The sequence below is a fragment of the Toxorhynchites rutilus genome, chromosome 1 (genome assembly GCF_029784135.1).
Source record: "Toxorhynchites rutilus septentrionalis strain SRP chromosome 1, ASM2978413v1, whole genome shotgun sequence".
Taxonomy (NCBI): domain Eukaryota; kingdom Metazoa; phylum Arthropoda; class Insecta; order Diptera; family Culicidae; genus Toxorhynchites; species Toxorhynchites rutilus.
Genome location: NC_073744.1, coordinates 191328075 through 191351236, shown reverse-complemented (window position 1 = coordinate 191351236; position 23162 = coordinate 191328075). Strand labels below are relative to the sequence as shown.

Sequence of the window (23162 nt, the reverse complement as noted above, 5' to 3'; positions counted from 1 at the left end):
TGTCGGTGATTGGCACTAAAGTGGCGGAAATAGGCCGACGAAAAATAAGCGAAGATTAAAAAAAAAACTATTGAATAATTAAAGTGGGTTGAAATTTAGATTATGCTGACGGAATGTTGAGAAACAAGTTTCCTTCTTTGAACCCAAAGAGGATACTAATATTTTGTGTCATCCTCAAGAGATGTGATATTACACTACTATGCCAAAACACAACCGCTCATAGTTTTGGTTCATTTGTAATAGCTTTATTCATTTTTTTATATCTCTTAATTTTCTTCTCCGGCTAAGATTTTTGTTTTATGTTGCATTATTCGCATCTCACTGAGTGAAACTTGTTTCAAAGTTTTTTTTTTCATATATCATCACTAGATTTACTGATTCATGGGCTACTTCTTTTCCGTCTACTATGCTCTTGATTGGCAAACCCCTTAGTTCTCGAAAACATCATATCAGCATATTGTAATTGCCCTCTACCCTTTCGCGCTATGGTTTTTTTTTGCGTTTCAAGTGAATTTACGTTTGTGTGCTTCTCTCTCTTCCCCTTTTCATTTTCTACTTCCGCGCAAGTTTTATTTCTCTACGAGCTTCAATTATTAGAATGGTTTCTTTCTTATTAGGTTCAATATGGTTAGAGTTCTGCTTGATTTTCCACTTGGTATCTTAAGTTCAATTTAATTTTATTTATTACTCACTATCTTCTAAAATCTCCAGATATTATTTATTCTTGACTCATAATATCCGCTAATGTGTGTGTGTGTGTGTGTTTTTTTTGTATATATATGTATAATAATGCCATTTGGTTTTGGTTTTTTGCGTGATGTGATTGATTTTCTTCGCTTCAAATACTTCATTTTTAATAATTTTTTTTTTCGTTTTGTATTGAAAGGAGTTTTGTTTTGTTGAGTTTCAAAAAGTGTTTCTCTAGCCTCTCCTAACCTCCTATAATGATAATTCTGGTGGTACGCTAATCGCAAGATTCTCATTCCGTGAATGGGTGAGAGTGGTTTTGTTTGGTTCATTATACAATGTTATAATACTGTAGTTTTAAAATGCGTTTTGGTTTTCTGGCTATGCGTTAATACTTTTTTTCCGTGGATGTGCTTCCCGATTTGCTTGCCCGATTAGCTACTTGTGGTTTGTTGCGTATATGTTTATATTATCGGTAGAGCAGCTCGCCTTAAACAATTAAATTTTATTGTAGCATTTAAAGTTTGGTTTTTGTTTGCATCGTTATCTCACTTTTCTGTTTACCAATTCAATTAAGAATTCCGGCTTCTTTTTCTCTCAGTTGGCTTCCGATGTTTGTCTAGTTCTGTTTTCATTCTGCGACCCCACACCCTTACAATTTTATTTATGTTATTGCGTCCGGCAAAGCAAAAATTTGAGATTCTTCTACAGCCAAGCGGGAAAGTAAGCCAAACAAGTGCACGGAAAAACAACGAAATTCAAGCAACAAACCTCCCACTCCCTTGCGGGCTCGTTCCGACCGCTCCAACGAATTTGCACAAATCCCGGCAATTCTGTGAATAACTCACCATTTTCTCTCGCCAACTTTCGCTACTATTATTTATGGCAAGGCCCTGGAGGGGGCCAACTCTGGCCACGTCGCCGTCGTTCAGGATTTGATTTATTGTGTGTGCGCGCTCGAAAGCAAATCGGCGTTACGAGCCGAGAAAAAAGCAACATTTGTTCGATATTGCTTTCTGTAGTGTTTCAAAACTGCCGTCGCCCCTCCGCTCATCTCACGCCAGGCCCATTCAACATTCATCAAGCTCTCTGTTTACCGTCAAATTTGCCTCCCCAATTCCGGAGATGGTCGACGCTGGATGCTGCCCCGGGAGTTCACTCTTGGAAAGACGCGTTGAAACGTTGAAACATTGGAATCGAATACTTTTTTATTGCGCACAGTCAGTGTTTTTCAACGTCCAAACAATCCAGCGGTGATTGAGCGATGGATGGGTTTGGCACTAGCTTGGTTGAAGTTTACGCAAACTTTAGGTGAAGGACGCCCACCCATCCACCGATTTTGCATACCGTGGGAATTCTTCTGAAACTCTAGTCGTATAGAATCTGGGCTCACTGCGCGATTTCTACAGCAGCGCCCCTAGTTGTCGTTTTTTCTGCGCTTTGGCGGCGGTTTGTTTTGAAAGTGTTGCTCTTTCAGTGGAGATAATTTTGGTTCAACCCGACTTGTTTTTCAAATGCTGAGTGAGAGTTGGAGCGGATCAAAGCTGCGTTTGAAGGCATTGAAAACTACGCAGTTCACGTACGCATTTGGAACGCTGCCGAGCACCATAAAACCGCATCAAGGCGTATCTCATAGTAGCAGAAGTGTGCATGAACCAAAATTGCTTCACGTTCAGAGGAAAGTTTTATCAATAACGTTTGGACTCAGCATGGACAACAAACTTTCTCCGCTTCTAGCTGAAATTTTCATTTTGAAGTAGATATCCAAAAAGAAAGTTTTTCCATCGTGTTTGGTGGCGCTACATGGATGACATCTTTGCATCTGCCGCAGAATCTGATTTTGTTAATTTCTCGGCATAGTACGTTAAAAAAAAGGGTCGAATGGAAAATTTCCTTTCTTTCATCTAATGGTCACAAGAAAAGAAGACAACACTCTAAAATATGGCATTTACCGAAAGCCGACCACCACGGACCGGTTTAAAAACATCCGACTCTAACCATTTTGGAGCACAGAAGCAAGCCGCTTTTTATTCAATGTCTCATTAAAATTCCAATAGAAAATGCAGAATGGAAGAAAATCCAGTTCAGAAAGGCAGCCTGTATTTCTGAACGGTTACAACGAAGGGTTTATAAACAAGATCCTCCGGAAATATTAAAGAAAAAAACACCGCCAAAACGCAACCACGCTTCAACCACAAAAAGAGGACATTGAAAGGATTAGTCTTCCGTTTTTCCCGAAAGTAACGAATGCCATTCAAGGGATCCTGGATATACACGGCTTTCAAACATTCTACAAGAGCTTCCATACGCTGAAAGATCTACTGTGTTCCCCCAAGAACAAGATCCCGCCGAATGACAAGTTCGGTATTTACAAGATTCCGTGCAAATCTTGCCCGGTTACATACATTGGCCAAACCCGTCGGAACCTTAAAGTACGATTGGGGGAGCACAGAAACGTCGTGGAAAAAAAGCGTCCAAACGAGTGCAGCAGCTCACTACCATCAAAGCGACTGGGACAACGCGAAACTCAAAAAGTGTACTAGATAGGCTTCCCATCTTAGTGCATGGAAATCCATATTCATTCACACTGACTAGAGGAGCAGACGGATTGATCCAAGATCCGGGCGAACGGATGAACACCGGAACTAAGCGGACTGAGTATTTAAACTCTGATTACGCCCAAAATACAATTCCAACCAAGCTATCCGGAGAATCCGTTTGTGGGAAGAGTTTATCGCATTTATCGATTTTACAAACAATCAAATCAGACGCTGAAGCAAAATCTAATGAAATATAGTGGCCATAACAGCAAAGTTCCAAAGTATTTTACCAAAGAAAACCTACCTATGAATGAAGAAAAGTATATGTTACAGGCCACATTATCTGTAAGGCACGAAGTTGTGGAGATACCTCTAAGATGTATTGGGTCCTGTTCTATATGATCAGTCAAGCAAATTGATTGGGCACGACGCGGCACTGATCAAGTGCGTCATTCGCTAAACAGTTGAATACCGCCAAAACTACCTCGTTTGTGACGTGACACTTCCCACGGTAGAGGAATTAGGCACAACATCTCTTGAAGAAGGTTGGTGCAGAATTCGCACAGCCATCAAGGAATCCGCGACAAATACACTAAGTGTGGAGGTACCGATCGGCAGAAACGCCTGCTATGATGGGATATGCGAGACAGCGGTGGCGGAGAAAAATCGTACCTGGGCGAACTACCTGAGAGCCTGAGGACACGGGAGAACTTGACCAAACTCGGATGGTCACGGAACGACATGATCACGATTCCGAGATGAAAGAAGTGCCAACAGGAGGATCGTAGTCATAAGCAGCTGGAAGAGCTATTCCGTGTCAATTAAACACGGAAGTTCCACGAGAAGGAAACCCAATCCCGCAGAGGCTATGTGCCTGATCACGAACCAAGACAAAGTGGAAGCAGTGCTCCGACGAGCACCTGATGGCGGCGCTACTAGCGAACGCGAAGATGGAACAGACCTGTGTCAGCCAGCAGCAGATGACGGTGTACTAGGCCCCGATCTCCATGAGATACAGCGTGAGATTTGAAGGCTTAAAAACAACAAAGCCACCGGCAAAGACGGCCTCCCGCGGGAGTTCTATAAACATGGTAGAGAAACGCTTGCTAGAGCACTGCATTGGTTGGTTTTCGCTCCGGAAGACCCAGAGATCGAATCGGGTGCGCCCTCGCACAAAGTTGCAGCTGTACAAAATACCGATTAGACCGGTGGTTCTCTATGGGCTTGAAACGACCACCTTGCTCGCTGGCAGCCTTAACGCAATTAAAATCTTTGAGCGAAAAGTGCTGCGGACTATCTACGGGGGAGTACAAGCCGATGTCGGATTGTGTAGCGTAGCCGCATGAACCATGAGTTACACGTTCTGCTTGGTGAGGCCCCCGTCGCACATCTGGCAAAAGTCAGAACACTGCGGAGGGTTGGACACGTCGCAAGGTTGACGGACGACAATCCGGTTAAGAATCTTCTTTCCAGCAACCGCACCGACACCAGAAACAGAGCGCACGATGGCTTGACCAGATGGAAAGTTACTTGCGAGTGTTGAGACACCTGGCATCCAGACGACAAACAGTCCAAAACCGAGTTGAATGGAGACGGCTTCTTGATACAACAGCAGCCACCCCGGCTCTCGTTTGATACGTAAGGCAAGGTAACCGTGTGTGATGTCAACGAAAACCCTGAACAGTCAGATAATAAACTCGCATTGAAATATGGTGCCGCTCGAAAAATCCTTCCAAGAGTAGGGTTTCTATCCAACCGAACTTACAAGCAACCAAATAGGTTGTTCAAACCGAGTCTAGCAACCTCGCACTCGGTTGTATGACCAGGTTCTGATGAGGTACCAAGGATCCCTCCTACTCATTGACGGTGAAACATACGTGAGAATGGAGTTCGGACAGCTTCCTGGTCAAACATTTCACCTAGTCACGGTACGAGAAGATGTCTCCGGCAGATTCAAGCTCACTTTCATGGATAAGGTTGCTAGGAAGTTAATGATTTAGCAAGACATGTGCATCTGTGGTGCGAAAAACCCAGATCTTCGTCACAAACGAAGTGATGGGCTGGAAGTTATACGAAGAAAAATGCGCAAGGGAACGGTTACTGAGTTCCATGAAAACACACGAAGAGCTTGTAAAGTTTTAGTCTGATTTGGCCTGATTAAGCGAGTTGCCACTGCAGCCATGCAGGTTATTCAGTGGTATCTTGACAATGAGGTAGATTTCATCATTTCATCGACATAAACATAACTCCACCTAATTGTCCCCAATTCTTCCAAAAAAGGCAATTCCAAACCACACCCAAACCAGTTTACCAGTCTTCTCAAACTTCCGCTGCAAACTGGTTTGGGTGTGGTTTGAAAGACTGGTAAACACATTTTCTATTCATTTCTTTCACTTTTTTTGTTAAAATAAAAAGTAAACACATCGCAATCATTCTCAATATCTCATTAATTATATTCTTTTTGAATTTCATTTATTTTGAACTGAGAAAAGTAGAAGATTTTATTATATAAAAGGGAATAATTTGTATTCCAGAAAAAAAGATTGACTTATATGAAGTCAAACAAGAACATTTCAGAGATTAATATGACCACCTTTAGCCCTCAAGTCCTCCTGTAAGCGCTACGGCATGTTCTCCACTGAGTTTTTCAGGTTTTATGGGTCGAGTACCCTAACGCGCGCTCCGGGGCTTCAACATACTTGTTTCTATTGGTGAAACCGGTTTTGTTGACCTTAGCGTCGAGGATGGCCCCCAGGTTTTCAATAGGGTTAAGATTCGGAGTTTGTGAAAGCCGTTCGAGGGGTTTGATGCGACACGACCGGAAGAATGATTTTGTCATCTTGACCGTGTACTTCGGAACGTCGGATCTGCTGAAAAAGGCAGCGCTCTTCAAGACCCGTCTTGATGAGGGAGACCTCGAGATTTTCTCGCAGGATTTTACTGTACGACTCGGCCGTCATGATTCTCTCAATCTTCACCAAGCTGCCCACTTCATCCCATGAAAAGCACTCCTACACCATGACGTTGTGTCCTCCGTCCCTTGGATGCGACGCTCCTACAGCTCTTCACCCGACTTGCGTCCGGCACACGAACCCGCCTCTTTCGATTGAATTGTTCGAATTTGGATTCGTCTGTTCACAGCACCGTTTTCCAGTACTCTAGCGGCTTATCGGAGTGCTCCGCGGCGAATTTGAGCCATTTGGCCTTGTTCACCTTTCCAATGAAGGGCCGTTTCCAAGCCATCCTGCTGTTAAACCCATGCGTTCGATGCGACGACGGAAAGTCCGATACGAAACAAAAAGTGAAGATCTTCCTGGATGTGATAACTTCCGAATCATTCTACACTTGCCGGATAATCTTCTTGTCTGTTCGGGCGTCTCTTTTGAGTTTCCTTCCTCTGTCTGGGCGATCCACCACCGATTCGAACGTCTTCAGCTTCTTAAAAGAAAATCCGACCGCTGCCTGTCGTACTTCTTGGCAACCGCCCGGTGTGACTCGCTGTTCTCGACATCTCGAACGAGCAATTTTCAGATGCACAAAGGAATCGGTTTTTGAAATAACCGCGTTCTCCTTTTTTCTCGATTTCCACAAGTGTACAAATCCTCCAGCGCCAAGCGCGTTTTTTCTGAACGTCAAAGTACTCAAAACGTAAACAATCGGGAGATCTCACGATGGAAACATATCGAAAATATATCGATTTTCACAGTGGGCGCTTTATTTTGTCACTGCTTTTTTTTTGGAATACAAAAACGGTTATTTTTTACGCTTTTTTAGAAGAATTTTTTTATTTTTCTCAATGCCTAATGAATGAAACCTACAAAAAACATAATAAATAAGATTTTAAGAATGATTACGATGTTTTCAATTTTTTATTTTAACCCGAAATATTAAAGAAATGGAAAATAATGAGTGGGCACTTTATTTTGCGAATGTGATTTCTTCTGTCTTCCGTTTCCTGAATCGAAATAGACAATGCTTTAAAATAGCCGCTCAGATTGTCCAACGGAATATCCAATATAGGATACGATGTATTCGAACAAAAGCTGACAATTTCATCGGAACTACTTTATCCTATCAAACCCCCCACCTAAAGAGGGCGAACTTAACGATTTCGGATTCCAAGTGTCTAGAGCTTTATCCTCCCTGCCATGCTCAATGTGAAACAACAGCTGTGCACCCACAAATGATCTGATACGCCATCACATACGACGAAAGCCCAGAATAAAATAAGAAACACCACAACAATTGGAGCTGAGTACCCACGTGTGCTTTCCCCAGGAACAATGTTCGTCGGCTTCTTCCACAGGTGAAATTATAGGTTAACCTCTGAAGAGCAGCAGCTGCTGCTGCTACTGCTCGTGGCCCACATACACATCGCTGCCGGGCTTTCGGCTAGGAAAAGAATTACACTCCCCCTGGTGGATGGTGCTGACGGTGATGGTGCAGGAGCCACATTGTGTGTAATCCCTTGCGTACACACACACACAAAAACCCCTTCTTGGTGAAGTGGGGGGGGGGACGGGGGAACGATGCGATGCGATACGACGCGGAAGAAAGATTAAGAAACGTGACATTTCTCCCCCACTCGAGTGAAGCTGGGGGTTATCTACATTTCTCACCGCGGGCCTTTGCGACAGTTTATCTTCAAAATGGCGTCACGTGATCAAGAGTGCTGGGCGGAACGCCTCCGGGGAGCGGGCGTTTGGAGCCATTTTGGCACAATGTTTTTTTTTGCTTCTTGTAGAAGATGAAACTAAATCAAGTTGATTTGGTGTTTTTTTTTTGTTTCATCGCTTCGACACTGCGTGCGATAGAAGGATCTTAAGAATGGGTAAAAGTTTTTCTTTTTTGTTAGTTTCTCAGCTACAAATTTATTTTTCGTGTACCCAGAAAAAGCTTTCAAAGTACCGCTTATAATGAAACTACTGTTGACATGTTCAGTGCAATAAATTCCATGGCCATGACCTGTGACTTATATTTTGACATGCCTCTTCAGTTTCCCCCCCCGTTTTTGATCAAGAATAAATGTTCTGAAGGTCATAAATTCAATGTTAGAGAAAGAGGACGAAGAATAGGTAGATGGTAACAATATAAATAGTTTTAATAGGTCCTAAATATTGTGGAAGTTTCAGTGAATACCCGTTTTTTCGCATTTATTTCCTTTTTGTCTTAAAACATCAATACGTTCTCGTTTTGTAGAATAGGTGACTAAACATAACATGCTTTTTTTTGTTTCACTCACAGTTGGTTCCTCCATAGTTCAACAAAGTTCGGTGGGTAGATTTGTGATCAACATAACCTAACTTATTGCACACGTAAAATATACATACAGTTAGCTACAAATGCATCGATTTCGCTGCGCGTTGGTTTCAGAAAAGATCCCCAGCGTGAATGCCATTCTCACGTTCTTGAGCGATCGGTCCAATGACGGCACGCAACTTAAAGGGGCTACGAAAGCTGTTCTAGCCACCATTGGCTGAGTGATCCATCGCTCATCTAACCATCTAACCAATTTCACATTAACGAGTTCAACTCGTGGTGTTTCTAGGGTACTTCTTGGGATCTTTTCTACGATATTCAATCTACTGAGAGAGCCACACTTTACCTACGCCTTTTCTGGTAGCTATTGATTCTTCATTTGCCATGAACATCACTCAACCCTAGTTCAGTTTATTACCCGGGAATACTCATTTAAAGGTTCCGCACATCTCCAACTTAAACGACTCTATTTGCATTAAATTGGTAAAACTGTTATCGACATTTGACAAAAAAAAAACATCAACATCCGGAATACAGTTTGACTTGGTACGCTTTTATCCATCTAAGTTGAAACCAATTCAACGACTTAAACGATTCTAATGATGTAATCAGGATAAATGTGATTGTAATAACCCAAAAAAATATCAGCCTAACCTGACTGACTGAAAAAGATGTTTAAGGTTTCTGGTGAAAAAATATGGGTGATCAAAAAACCTGGTCGCACATTCCTTTTGTCGCTTTTCCGGAGCTTATTTTATCAGCATCCGTTGAAGAACTTTTCTCACAACAACATTTCAACAAAACAAAAGTAAAAACAAACCGAAAACGCTGAAATAATGAAAAAGTCTGCCATGTTTTCGCGAACTACAATGTTTGTAAACAAACATAGTGGCTGTCATTCATTATCCACTCATGTTCCTCTAGTCAAAAACAGAGCAACTGCCAATTCAAGTTCCCCGATTATAGCACCAAAAATGCTAAATGCGCTGGTTTGTGAGTTTAAAAATAAAAATGTTTTCTGTTATTTGTTTCTTAGGATGAGAAAAATATAAAAATCGAAGATATTTTTCTCGAATTTGAAAGAACGTGCTGAATAGTATTTATAAAACAGCTCAAAACACTGTTGAAACTTTCCCCGAATGAAGGTTTTTGATGTCCTGGAGTAGAAGCTACTGGTAAACAACTTCGTTAAACCCCTCAGTTCACTCAGATCTCTTGGATAATCTTCAAGATCGATTTCAGCTTTGCTTTTTGAAGCACTTTTCGATCGAACCTTTGGACGAAGGTCCCATTTTACAGACGCTTATTTAACCAACAAGGAAATATGAGAGCCTGCCATAGAGAACGTGGAAATATTTGGAAGATCGGTCTAATGACCCGTGGCTACAATGTTCGTGGAGCTTTTGCTATGAATAATCAGTGAATTATCGAGATGTTCTTCCAGACGCGGTCAAAAGAATCAGAGATATCGATGTAACAAGCCCAAGACGAAAATGTCGACAGATGTCGAATCAGTTTCTGCTTGCTCTGAAACGGATGTAGACAGATGGAAACACGTTGAATCATTCGAACCAGTTATAAAAGCAGTTGAACCAAAGTACGTTGCATCCAGGTGCACTTCCTCATTATTCCAGTTTTTTCCTTTAATATGAGAGGAAATTTGTGCATTCTGTGACGGAACGCTTCACGTAGCGTATAAATTGAATTATGTTTCATAAAATCCGACAAAAACTGTTGTCAGATACCGGAAGTCTAATGGGCTCTGTGCGAGATTCAACCGCATGGTTGTCGCAGGATTATGTCAGATTATTTGTTGCATATTGATTATGAATGTCTATGAAACGCCCTTGCCACTACGGATACACAACCATTTTAGCTACGGAGACCCCCACCCACAACATAAACTTCACATTGTTTATATTCTAGAGGCTTTAAAAGTGAAAGTTCATTCGCCTTTAGCCCGTAACTTGCTTGTATCGTCACAGTTTTCGATTTTGTAGTCCATGTTAGGGAAACGCCTTGCGGCCTCAACAAATATATGGAATCATCGGAGAGCTTCTCTCACTTTAACGCTATTTTCACCAATTTTTATTTAGAAAACTATAATTATAAGCGACCGATTTTTAGTGTGTTTTTCATTTATTACCCAATATGTATCCTAAAAATATAATCATTCGTCTGAAGAGACTCCACGATGTAATTTCTCAGGGTTTCTGAAACTACCATTACGGAAGACATTCAAAGTCTCTCCAAGTGATGTCTGTTCAGATGAACATAGACATCATTGTGTCGTTCAATCGGGCTCCGCAACACATGATACAAATAAATCATGTTGGTCCCACTGGATTCGATCAGGAAGCCTGGTCAGTAATTCGGAAGACGTAAACATGACCGAGGATTTCTCAAAGGGTTTTATTTCTGAAGAATTTCGGGAAGAACCTATTCCTTGTCCAAGCCACAATGCATTAAATCTCTTTCGTACTCGATGTACTAACTTCCCTTAAACTGCAGGGTAATCATCGAGCTGGAACAAGACGCCCTCCACAATAATCTTATAAGTGAACTACTTTCAATTTCTTTTTTAGTATTTATGGCAGTCCAGTGACCGAGAAGTGTAATGAAACAATTTTATTGTTTTCAGATATTTCAAGTTCACATCACTAACTGTGAGACTACATAAACATTATTTTTCCGGAAGCATCCAAAAACGCTGCTTCAAACCCTTAGAATTAAGTATAGAATGTGGAGACACGATGTAATGGTTTTTTGTTGGTAGTCCTGAGCATTAAGACTTGTTTTTTCTGTGAACAGGTTTGACATCTTTTCCCGATGTACTTGTTGGTGCTATTTTATTGCTTATCACTCGGATTTAGGTTTCGCAATCCGATCGAGATACACTTTTGCATTCTGTAACCCGAACGAGAAGCGAATCCGGTCGACATATGCAAAAGTGGCAACATTGCCTTGCTCATTTCAATGCATCCGTATTTGTGAAACAATTTACTGTTTATCACATTAGTAAACCCAAAGGCAGCCTTAAATGGTTGAAATTTCATACTAAAGAAAAAAATCTTTGGTGTTTTTCGTTTGTTCCATTCAGTTGTGAGTTACAGGGTGTTGACGATTGAGGCCAACAAAGATAAAATTCGGTACATTTAACACTTTTTATTTTATAAATGCGAAAATACAAGCTAGGCCGCTGAAATTGTGAATGGTGTTTATGGTGCCGATCAGGGCTCTGCATAGTCATAGTCAACTGAGGATAGTCAGCAGCTACACCATTCCGAGAGCTTGATTGGGATGTTTTAATACATCCACCATATAGTCCGGGCGTGGCACCAAGCGATTACCTCCTTTTTCTCTCGTTACAAAATTTTCAGAGCTATAAGAAACTGCGATCAAGAGATAGATACCTTATGAAGCTACCTTTAGAACGGCAGTAAAGCTCCAATGCACCGTTTTCCAAATCGGACAATCCGAAGCATATAAAAATAGTTTTTTTTAAAGTTGGAAAGAATGTTTATTCCACCCAAAAATTCCATCACCTTACCATTTTCGCTTCACAAAAATGCAACACGAAGCTCAATGTCGTCAATATTGAATTATGTTTTAAGACTGCCACATTTGCACAATCCAATCGGATAATTCGACTGGATTACAAAATACAACTTTGTGCTAATTTAAAATCCGATCGGATTCGGGAATAGGAGATATCTTGCGGGAGATCCAATTCAAACTGATCACCCTCCAGAGTTTTATAGAAATACTTAAAACCGGTTATTCACCCATATTCCGGAACCTGAGCGGATTTGAAATCAACACGATGTTGCATTCTGTAACCCAAACGAGATCGACTTCCACATTCTAAAAATCCGTCCGAGATCCAAACCCAATCGACCTGTATATCTGCTTCATCTGTATATCTGCAGGATATGTACTCTCTTGAACGGATGGCGAAGTTTCAAACCCGATCGGGTTCTGGAATATGGGTGAATATCACGTTGTTCTCCTTGCTTAGTAAAAAATAGTTCTCCGGAAACTGTGTTTACCCACAATGACGAAGATAACAATTTATATGCAGCGCTCTCAGAAGAGAGATCTAATAGATCCCCGTCATTTCTTAAAGAACAAGGCACGCCAAGACGTAACCCAAACTGTCTCAAGCTTGAAATGTCTTTTTGTTTCATCGACAAAAGTACGTTAAGCCTACCGGTTGCGAAGCAATGTCCATTCTTGCATCTGCCATACTTGGAGTTCGTTCCCTCAGTCCCATTCTCAAGCGATACAGACGAACGCTTGGTCGAGAAGAGCGGAAACCACGCTGAGGACGATTCCCTCATGGTTTATAACAGTGAAAACGAAAAGGACTCCAACGGTTTAGACGTGATTGCTGTACGCTCACCGCACAAAACATCAAATCCAACAAATCCAAAACAAATTGCGATGAAGCGGTCGAACGCATAGAAATCCAGGTCTGCCGCATTCTTAAATTTTACAGAGAAATGATACGAACGAGAGCGAATTGATTACACCAGTGTAGTCCACACCCCAGAAGCATTTCTGTGGGATCGCAACCATGATCGAAAAGACGCAGACGCAGACGTAGGGATTTAATGGCTAAGGGTAAGGTGACATTGGCGAGGAGTACGCACGAAAATTTGATTGTACGAATAGAAACAAACAATTTTGTTCGATAGAAGCTGACGAATTCGAACAAAGCAAGGGGGAAGCAATGTAACCACACCAATACAACTCAATGTGGTTGTTTACTTTCACTATTGCATACAATTCGTACGACCACTTTTCTGCATCCAGTGTCACCGCTGCCTAATGATGATCCGATGCTGTCGTGGAATGTCCCGACACTCTGGTAGAGAGCGCTGTTGGCAAACGACAAGTTGATTCTGGCTAATCTGCATGAAAGATCAAAGAGAGAGAGTGGACTCCACTGAAACTTACTCACCTATTCTCCTTGTCAGTCCGTCATGGACTACTCAGATGGACGCAAAAATGGCTTGAATTGGAGAGAGGTGAGAGTTGAAGGAAGAAATTTATACGTTTCCAAAGGTCCGACCTGCCAACACTGGTTACGTTGAAAAAGAGCTATCGATGGACTCAACCGAACAAGCCGCGTTCGGTACGCCAAACTTGATGCAACGCTTCTTGAGTTTAGACTGACCCACGACTCTACTATTACGACTTAAAGTTGACTGGATAGATAGCTTCGCGGACCGAGGATGAGATTACGAGAATGTAAGGCAATTCCGTGGTGAAATCCTTACAATTTTCCCCAACTTTCCACAACCTTTGGTTAAAAATTTTAGAGCCCAAAAATTAGGCTAGATTCGTAACACAGATTCCTCGGCAAATGGAATAAGTTCGAGTATATTGCTTGCACTCAAGGCCATCATCATGAGCACTCTTTATAGATGTCACTTGAATGAAAATTCTAGCATAACTTTAAGCAACATTCCATGATACTGAAAATAAGCTAAATCAGAGCAAACTCCCAAGGAGAAAACCCGTTTTATTTTTCGTAGAATTTTCATTATTACAACGTCTTTTTACAGCTCAACATTTTCACCGCTTTCACTAATTAACTCTTATCGGAGTTCAGCACCATTCACGTCCTTTATCACTCCTCCCCTCGAGCTTGGATCCCCTCGACAACGATTGAAGGGACATGAATGGGACACAGCGCTCGCTCACTCATCCTAAGCAAGTTAGGGGATCTTCATTCGTGGAACACTCATAGAAAAATAAATTAAATTGAGTATCGCCGCAATTTCTGGGCCCCCTTATATGAAGCTTTCTCGGTATAATCAGTTTCATTGCGCCAGCATTTTGGTATCGCTTAAAGTCATCATTTTCTAAATCCAAACCAATTTTCCGGTCCCGCGAAACGAACATCTCTCTTGACAATAAAGGACGACGACGACGACGACTCCGCCGAAAACGTACCGAACTGCTTTTTTATCGTTCCCGGCCAATCCCAGATGTCCCTTTTTGTGCTGGTATCGATTTTTCGCCAGCTTCTCCACACTCCAGCTGCTTACTTTGCTGGGTCAAGTTTTTCGCCCGCCCCGAAAGATCCATTATTCATTAGCCAGCATCCCGCCGTTTGAAGCGTGACGATGACGAATCCCACCGAGGGAACTGAGAGCCGAGCAACGCTTGTAGAATTCAATTTTTGAAGCGAAAGAAAAAAAAAGGAAACGAATCCCTTCATCTTCAACGTCCACCGGATCGGAATCGGAGTCAGCTTTTCTTTGCGGGAGTGAGTGAGTGAGCTGCCCTATTTGCAAGCCCGTATAGTATACAACGCCCCCCTCCCGGTCCGGTCCGGTCCATGTCCATCAGGATCTCGACGTTGACGGGGTGAATTGAAATTTATCTTCTCGTTCGATTTTACTGCCGTGGCAGTGCCACGCCGCATACGATGGTCTCTGAGCGGATGTTTTTTTTTTGTCTCTACCTTTTGCGATACGTGCCTTGGAAATATATGCACGCTGCGAAGGATCCACCAGAAACGGATAGAAACTGGTTGAAAGGACGTAGGTAACAGTGGAGGGATTAATAACTGTCGAATCGCAAACAAGTATGATTGATCACGAGCACCTGGACAATCTACCCCTCGATTAAGCGCTGCTGCCGTTTGTTGTGTGATCCATTTTTGAGCGAACTCAAAGCGAAAAAAGACAGATTTCTGTACTCCACTTCATTCAAAATGAGAATCGGGGTGTCACTTGTTTACTTTTGTTCTTAGTAATCAACAGAGATTGTTGTCTCTGGGTCATTCATTTGCTTTTTTCAAACTTTTTCAAGCTGAAAATCCATAAACATATAGAATGAATTCAACAACAAAGCGACTTTTACTTCAAATTTTGCAGAACTTCAAGCGGTCTGAATACATATAGTCTCTAGAAGACATTAGTTCATTTGCGCTCGAGAATCCGAATGATTGTGACATTGTATTTAAATTGTTTTGGGCCTATACTATACAATAGATTAACCTAGATCCTTTGAACGATCACTTGACAATTCGAAGGTTTTCCGGTTACGTACCGTTTCAATAATTAGTTTCATGGATATGGTTTGAGTTACAACCAAAACTTCAAAGCTGAAATGAACAAATTGAGTTATCACAATTCCGTTTTTGTGGGGCTACAATCACTCAATCAATGGTTTATCAAGCCAATTATCATTTCTAAACTTACAAAATTTAGCTCACAGTTGCGCAATATATCCTTTGTTCACAAATGTAAGTTATGAATTTTAGTTTCCTCAGATATGATTGTAAAGACATTTGAATATATTTGTGAAGACATTTGAAAAAATCACCTGGCATCCCTGCCCTAGTGGACTACTTTTGACACGTCGAACAACTTTCGATCATTCGCAACGTTTTCTAACAGAGACCCTTTTTGAATTCATATAAAGTATCGACATTTTTTTAAAATAATATTTTTGGCACCATTTTGCATGGGCCGTATTTAAAAAAAATGCTACCACTGTTTATCAGAACGATTAACAACTGCGAGGATCGTGCGGAATTTAATTGCAATTTAGTCTCAAATTCTTTAACACTTAAGCTTCGTTGGCCGGGGGGTCTCCGTAGCCAGATTGGTTGCGCGTTTGCTTGGTAAGCGATCGATCGTGAGTTCAAAACTCAGGGCCCTCATTGACCATCTTTGTGTTGTTACAGAATAACTATGTCCACGCAACAATCATCAGCGATGGAGATCGATCCACGGTCGAAATAAGATCGATTCATCCATACAACTGCTCTGCTCTGCAAGAAACATCGGGCTGCTGTTCTATAAATAACTCAACAATGATCAACAACTGTCTCCGCTGTCCGGGTCTAACTGGATAATGGAAGAACAGATAGAAAACTCTTACGCCTAAATGGCTACTGTGTGAATGTGTACCATATGCAATGGTATAGAAGGGAATACTCTAACGCCGAAAATGGCAACTGTGTAATGTGCTAATTATTATAGATATGATAAACATGTGACATGTACACAATTAAAAAATTCGGCTCTGTTACAGCTGAAATGCTAATGAGCCTAGAATAAACAAAAAGGGATAAAAAAAAGCTTCGTTGGCCATTAAACAGTGTCTCATTACTCAAATGGTACTGTTTCGCGAAATTAATTTGATTTTAGGATACAATACAGCCTTTTTTTTCATTTGACTACAATAAAATTGATTTGCTAATACATATTCATCGTAGAAAAAAAACTAAAAATATGTTCAATTGCATTTGTCTCAAATTTCCAACACCACTTTTGACACATTTACTTTGAATGGGACTGATAACAAAGTAATCCATCCGTATTCGTCAAGCTATTTACTCTACATCACATTAACCCGAATGCCCGAATTCAGTTCTAAATTTGGGAACTAAGAATGCGAATAATTATTTTGAACGCATAAAACTATATCAATAATATAAAATAATTCACCTCTATCCCCGGAACCCGAACGAGTTTGGAAATTTCGCAGTCCGATCGAGATCGACTTTTTATTCTGCAACCCGAATGAAATATAGTTCTGCATTTTGAAAACCATCCAATATTCAAACCCATTTGAAATATGCAAAACTGGCAACATTGCCTTGACCCAATGTCCTGGAAAAAAAGGTAATGAAGATGGTAATGAAGTTTCGAGCGACATAGCATGCGCTGCCATAACTATTTCTCAAATAGTGACGTCAGTCGTTGTGTTTATCTTTGATTGCCAACCGCATCCATGTGAAAATGCTAATTTCATCAAGTAATTTATCAATTAAAAACGTACATTTTGTAATGGCGTACAGTGATAATATGTGAAATCACGTCGAAAAAAAACGGAGGCAATGTTCCCACTCTTGCATATGTCGATTGGGTTTGAATCTCGAACGGATTTTAGAATGCAGAGGTCGATCTCGATCGGGTTGCCAAATTTCTCTCTCGGGAAATTTTTCCTATTCCGGGGGCAACTAAGTTCCCACTGTTAGTCAATGAATGGCTCCAGCCGTAAATACTGATCTATATATCCAAAACGCCATGGATCAAGTCTAGAAATGTGATAAAACGGATTTGTGTCAAACACAATAAGAGCTTGCTCCAGGATTACGAATTATCTGCCAATCCTTTTTCAAGCGACTTTATACTATGGGAAACATTAAAGCCGTTGATATCGCTGAGAATTTTTTTTTCTCTGTGAACATGTCTGTGAACATGTTATGCTGTGTTGGTAATAAGCTGTTGATATCGGTTGAAACCATCATTGGAGAACGGTATCGAATCCAACTGATGCGATTAAGCCCAACACTGCGCGAAAAACAGCCAAAATACGAGCAGAGGCACGAAAAAGTTATTCTGTAGCATGACAACGCTCGGCCTTATGTTACCAAACCAATTGGAAACAATTTTAAATATATTGTGCCTTCCGATTATTGCTAGTTCCATCCAATGGTGCTTTGTATGACTGATCAGCAGTTCTGCCCATATAAAGCAATCGAAATTATAAAACTGACTCATGGCTAGCTTCAAAAGACGATGACTTCTGCAGTAACGAAATTCTAGTCCTGCCAGAATGGTAACTAGCGATGGACAATATTTTGAGTGATTCATTTGTAGTTTTTTACAGCGAAGAGCTTTATTAGGTGTCAGAAAAATACAGAAGAATGAGTCATCCAAGCCAACAATCAACCAAAAACATTTGCAGACAGTTTTGCTTTAGAAGTCGAGATATTTGTGTAGTTTGAAAACGTTTGGAGCTGCAAAATTGGAGGCACTTCTTCATGAGAATTCAACTCAAACGCAACAGAAACAGCTGCAGCATAATTGGAAGTAGCTCGACGAGTTGTTTCGTATTGTTTGTGAGTCTGTACAAATTTGAACCGAGAGACTTGAAATGGGATTAGTTTGTGTACGAACAGGCTCCAGCGTCAAAAAATGAGTTCTTTTATCGGATTATTACTGGGAATGTGAAATGAATACATTTTACGAGCTATTCAAACCAGATGAAACCATCACAGGAGCTCGCAACCGAACTTATGCGTTTGAACCGAGCATTGCAGGAAATGCGACCGCAAAATGAGCAACGATATGATAAGGGAATTTCAATGTAGGAGAACGCTCGGCCACATGTTGCTGAAAGCGTTAAAACTTATCTGAAAACTCTTGAAAGGGACGTCAACTTCCCTCGCCATGTTTTCCAGATATTTCCCCGTTTCGATTAACATTTGTTTCGATCGGTGACGCTTGGTCTGGCTGTGCAGCACTTCCAATTTCTACAACCAAACATTGGGCAGAATCGCGGATCGCTTCGAAAGTTCTTCAGACGTAAAATTCGTATGCTGCCTGAAAGATGGGGAAAAGCTGAGGCTTTCAATGTGCAACACTCCCTAAAATGGGAACAGGATATTTTTTGTGAAGTAAAAACATCAAATTTCGAAAAATGGTGAGTATCAATTTGCACATCTGATAGCAATCGATCGGATATCAGAAAAGCGACCAGAAAGCGTAGAAATAATATTGTTCTTCCGAGGCAAATCATTCCGAAGCTTTGAGTTGAAGAATCGAGAATATCTCAGAAGAAACGAATAGCAGATTGTGTGAAACAAACGATTAAAATTCGTAACAAGAATATTGTACACATTTTCACGAACTGGAAGATATTAACCTTCTGAAGAACCCGCAGTTTTGTGTATTATCTTTTCGTCTTTATTTCGAAAGCCGTCTTTTTTTAACGAAAAAGTAACTTGAACTTTACGGCTTCAAGAACAAGAGAATGTTCCGCGAACACGAAAACCAGGTGATGTAGAATCAACGTGAACAGTGGAAAAATCTATTGGAACCTTCAAAAACCTTCTTAGACCAACTTAACATGTTGGTAATGAGCTCGGAATCCTGAATTAACAATAATAACCTATGCATTTTACGCGTGAAACTCTATATTATCATATTCATCGTTATGTCATGGACTACATTCTTTTCTCAGTGAAATAGCTGAAGTGGAAAATTCCCATACTTGTCATTCTTACATCCACCGGATGATAAAAATTTCAGTTCTTTACGGTAGATTCGTTTACTTCAGCTACGGACAATTTTTTTGTCATTTTATTGGTGGTGTCCGCCTAAATGCATGCAACATGAGCAAATGAGCACCAACTGTCACAGTTCATAAATTGAAATGAAGCTACTTTTTCACATTTTTTGTAATCGTGTGCTGTGATGGATTGGAATCAGAACGATAGGAGAAAGATTCAGATCTTCATGTTGCAATACTCGTAAATTTTGATTCGGATGGACATGTACTGATTTCATATTTTTTTTCAGTGTATTTTGGTTTTGAATGAAAACTTTTTTATTGATGACTCAAATTTTACGTGCGTGTAAAAAGTGACAGTTGCATCTTTCAGAAGATCTTCCATCCGTTTTCATTCAGAGTTCTCGTTTCACCGGTTACGGTGTTGATCAATGTCCTGAAAAATAAGTAATGAAGATGGTGTTTTTTCAAGCGACATAGCATGCGCTGCCATAACTATTTCTCAAATATTGACGTCAGTCGTCGTGTTTATATTTGATTGCCTACCACATCCATGTGAAAATGCTATTGTCAGGAAGTGTTTTATCAATTTAAAACGTACATTTTTGTAGAGCTCCCGCTGAATATGAGGCTAATGTGATAGCGTGGAGTGAATATTTGTGAAATCACATCGAAAAAGACGGATAAAAGTGATATTTCCATGTGCCATATTCACTCCCCCACGTTCATAGAAACAAACGAACTTTCATTATTTTAACGTTACGAAGTTGATGTTTTGAAGGCTTTCAGTGTCGGTGTGTATGTTGTGGGAAAATAATCGGCAATTAAAAAAACACCGAAAATGTTACTGCTTTCGAGATCTAAGTATACGACTGCTCTCTGGACGTTTTTACTACATAAATAATCGAAATAAGCCACAATGTCAATTGTCATCTGTTGAAAAACAAACAGTTGGATGATTTCATCAGAATTTCGGCTCAAATTATCATGCAACCGTGAGTACTTTGAACATTGTTTTGTTTTTTTCCATATACATTCCATATTGAATGCAAATAATTATGACACAATATTTTGCTTGCCAATACAGATATACTTCGCCTACTGCTCCACCTCAATATGTACCTCATTGGGTGTTGATTTTGTGTTTTGTTGAAGTTGATTTCTTTATTGTCTAAACGGAAGTGTATTTTTACCGACAAATTGCGTCGGAAGTACACTTGCTTCACAGAAAGACGTAATGATTATAAAGCTGAATACTGCATACGTGATTCATACGTGTCGCTAGCTAATAGCTGTGTGTACATTTTTTCATTTTGTTGGAACAGAAGCTTGAAATCAACAATGAACTATTACAGGGAATTCAAATTTGATTAAGCATATCTAAACACCGAACCATTGTAAAAATATTCCATTTGCATCCAAATCCATGCTGAACTATGTGGTTTATGAATCTAATCCAGCCACTCAGGAGATTTGGATTGCAGAAGAAGCTCTTGCATTGCATCATACCTAGAGATTGTACTCCGGAACTGTTGCGCATGATGTTTGATGACTCGGAAACCGAAAAAAAGAAATCGTCTAGCCCTGTACAAAGGCAGAAGTCTCTCGGGAGTATTTTCAACGCATGAATCGCCCGAGAAATATGTTAATTCAATTAAAAATTGAGTATTTTGGTCTCTTGAAGTGCAAATCACATACAATTGGTTTTTATATATTTATATCTTGGTCATAATAGTAGTTGTGACAGATGTCCCATTTCGATTATATTTCGATGTTCAAATATCAGTACCTTCATGGCAGTTAGCTTCCGATGCGCATAGCCTTCATAGCGATGATGATAAAGGCGATAATTACAGTGTAACCCTTTGTGCCGCACAAAATACCTCGTTGAGAAACTCAACAATTTTTCCTTCTATACTTGCGCCTTATGTTCAGCGAAATCGATGCATTTTTCTAAAGTTGTTTGTGTTTTTATATGGAATCTAAACCAAGCTGAATCATTCGATCAACTACTGTAAAAGTAACCTGAACTTAACAAATCCCACAATTCGGCTCCACTGCTGTAGGGGCTGACAGCCCCTTTGGGCTCCTCCTAACGTATCACATGGTATCTACAGATTTAGTTTTTCCTCATTTCACTTTCCTGCTATATGCGATCCATTCCTTGGTCACCAATAACCTCCTCCACGACACCACGGAGCGCAAGTTGACCTTCGGCTACCCTGCGTCCACTTTAATCACGCACGAAAACGAACTCGTTGTAGTGGTTCCAACGATTCTCCTCCGAGTCCACACCTGGTTTCAAATTTTCCGTTACCGACCCTGCGGTACCCGAGCCGCAGCTTCCGATGCACCGGAAACCATTCTCCTGCAGCATATCGAACGCTTGCTCGATGAAAACGTGCTTCAGGAAAAACCGAGCCGTGTAACGATCAGGTCCACCATGATCTGGGTCCCGGGACTCGTTCAGCGTGTCTCCAAATACCTCCCGACAAATCGCTACCCGTCCATGGACCAGCAGTCGGGTAATCTTCCGGAACTTCACATCCGCCAGCCCGTCTCGGCCAAACTGGAAGCTTCCCCGATAACCGATTATGATACATCCAGGTGCTTTGGTCGCCGCCTCGACCAATCCATTCAACCGAAAGTACTCTGCCTCCTTCCGCAGGAGCTCTCGCTCGCGGAACTCGGTTGGCATTTTAAACTTGCTTGGTTCCCGCAGGTAGTCCAGCACAAATCGGAACAGACTCCCATCGCGATCGATGAAGAACCGACCCTGACTGTCGCGGGGTACATCAAGGGTGGTACCCCTGAAAAGCTCCTGAAGTAACGAGCCATCCTCTGACTTGAGCGTATCCAAACTGGTGGCGTAATGGACTCCTCCGACGTTCAACTCAACAACTGCTGGGAAATCACACATTGTGATTTAACACGTTTCTACACTTCACTTCACTTCACGTGACAAGCAAGCAGCAGCAGCAGATATTCGCTGAATACGCACTTTGATTTCAATTATGTCTCTTTCAAACCAGCAACTATCAACACATTGCACCCTTTTCCTTTTTCGCGCTGAATTGATTTGACACTGTGCTTTTGTGCAATACACGTATATCACCTCGCTAATTTCCAAGCTATCACTATCAGTAATCTCACTAATCGTTTGTTCCCCGCTTAAAGCTTCATCAAGAGCTCGATCAAGTGACTTGAATACTCACAGAGATGCACACGCACACACTCACGCACGGTACAGCAGCAGGGATACAAGATTGCAACTGGCGTTCCTGGTCCTGCTGGGGCGAGAAGTCTGTCGACCGTCCGTTCACGTACCCGTACACGATTGAAATGAAAAAGTGCGGTCCCCTTGTGCGCCTTTTTTGCATCGCTCTGCGGTCCTCCCCAGGTCCGCCGAGATCGGGGCTGGGGAAAAGGAAAAACCGCAACGGCAGCGCGAGCGAGCTCTTTCTGCTTCCGGATGTGAGCGTGTTTTCGCTCTTGCCAAAACGCTTTCTCTCCTCTGCCTGTAGGGCAAAAATGTGCGCTTTCAAACGCGAGAAGATTTTCGCTTCTGTGGAGGAGATTCTACAACGGTTCGGATGCTGTGCTCCGGACACAGAAGGGTTCCGTTTAACGGGA

The 23162-nt window shown here is 41.3% G+C and overlaps 1 protein-coding gene across 1 annotated transcript; it reads right to left on the bottom strand.

The window, feature by feature from the left end:
• Positions 1–220: 220 nt before the first annotated feature.
• LOC129762059 (BTB/POZ domain-containing protein KCTD16) lies at positions 221–22884 on the bottom strand. Its single transcript, XM_055760042.1, has one exon. The coding sequence runs from the start codon at positions 22447–22449 to the stop codon at positions 21763–21765; it is 687 nt and encodes a 228-aa protein (XP_055616017.1). The 5' UTR covers positions 22450–22884; the 3' UTR covers positions 221–21762.
• Between the last annotated feature and the right edge of the window lie 278 nt (positions 22885–23162).

What these genes read in the sequence shown, in the direction of transcription:
- LOC129762059 (XM_055760042.1), bottom strand. Translation starts at nt 22,449, where the DNA reads ATGTGTGATTTCCCAGCAGTTGTTGAGTTGAACGTCGGAGGAGTCCAT.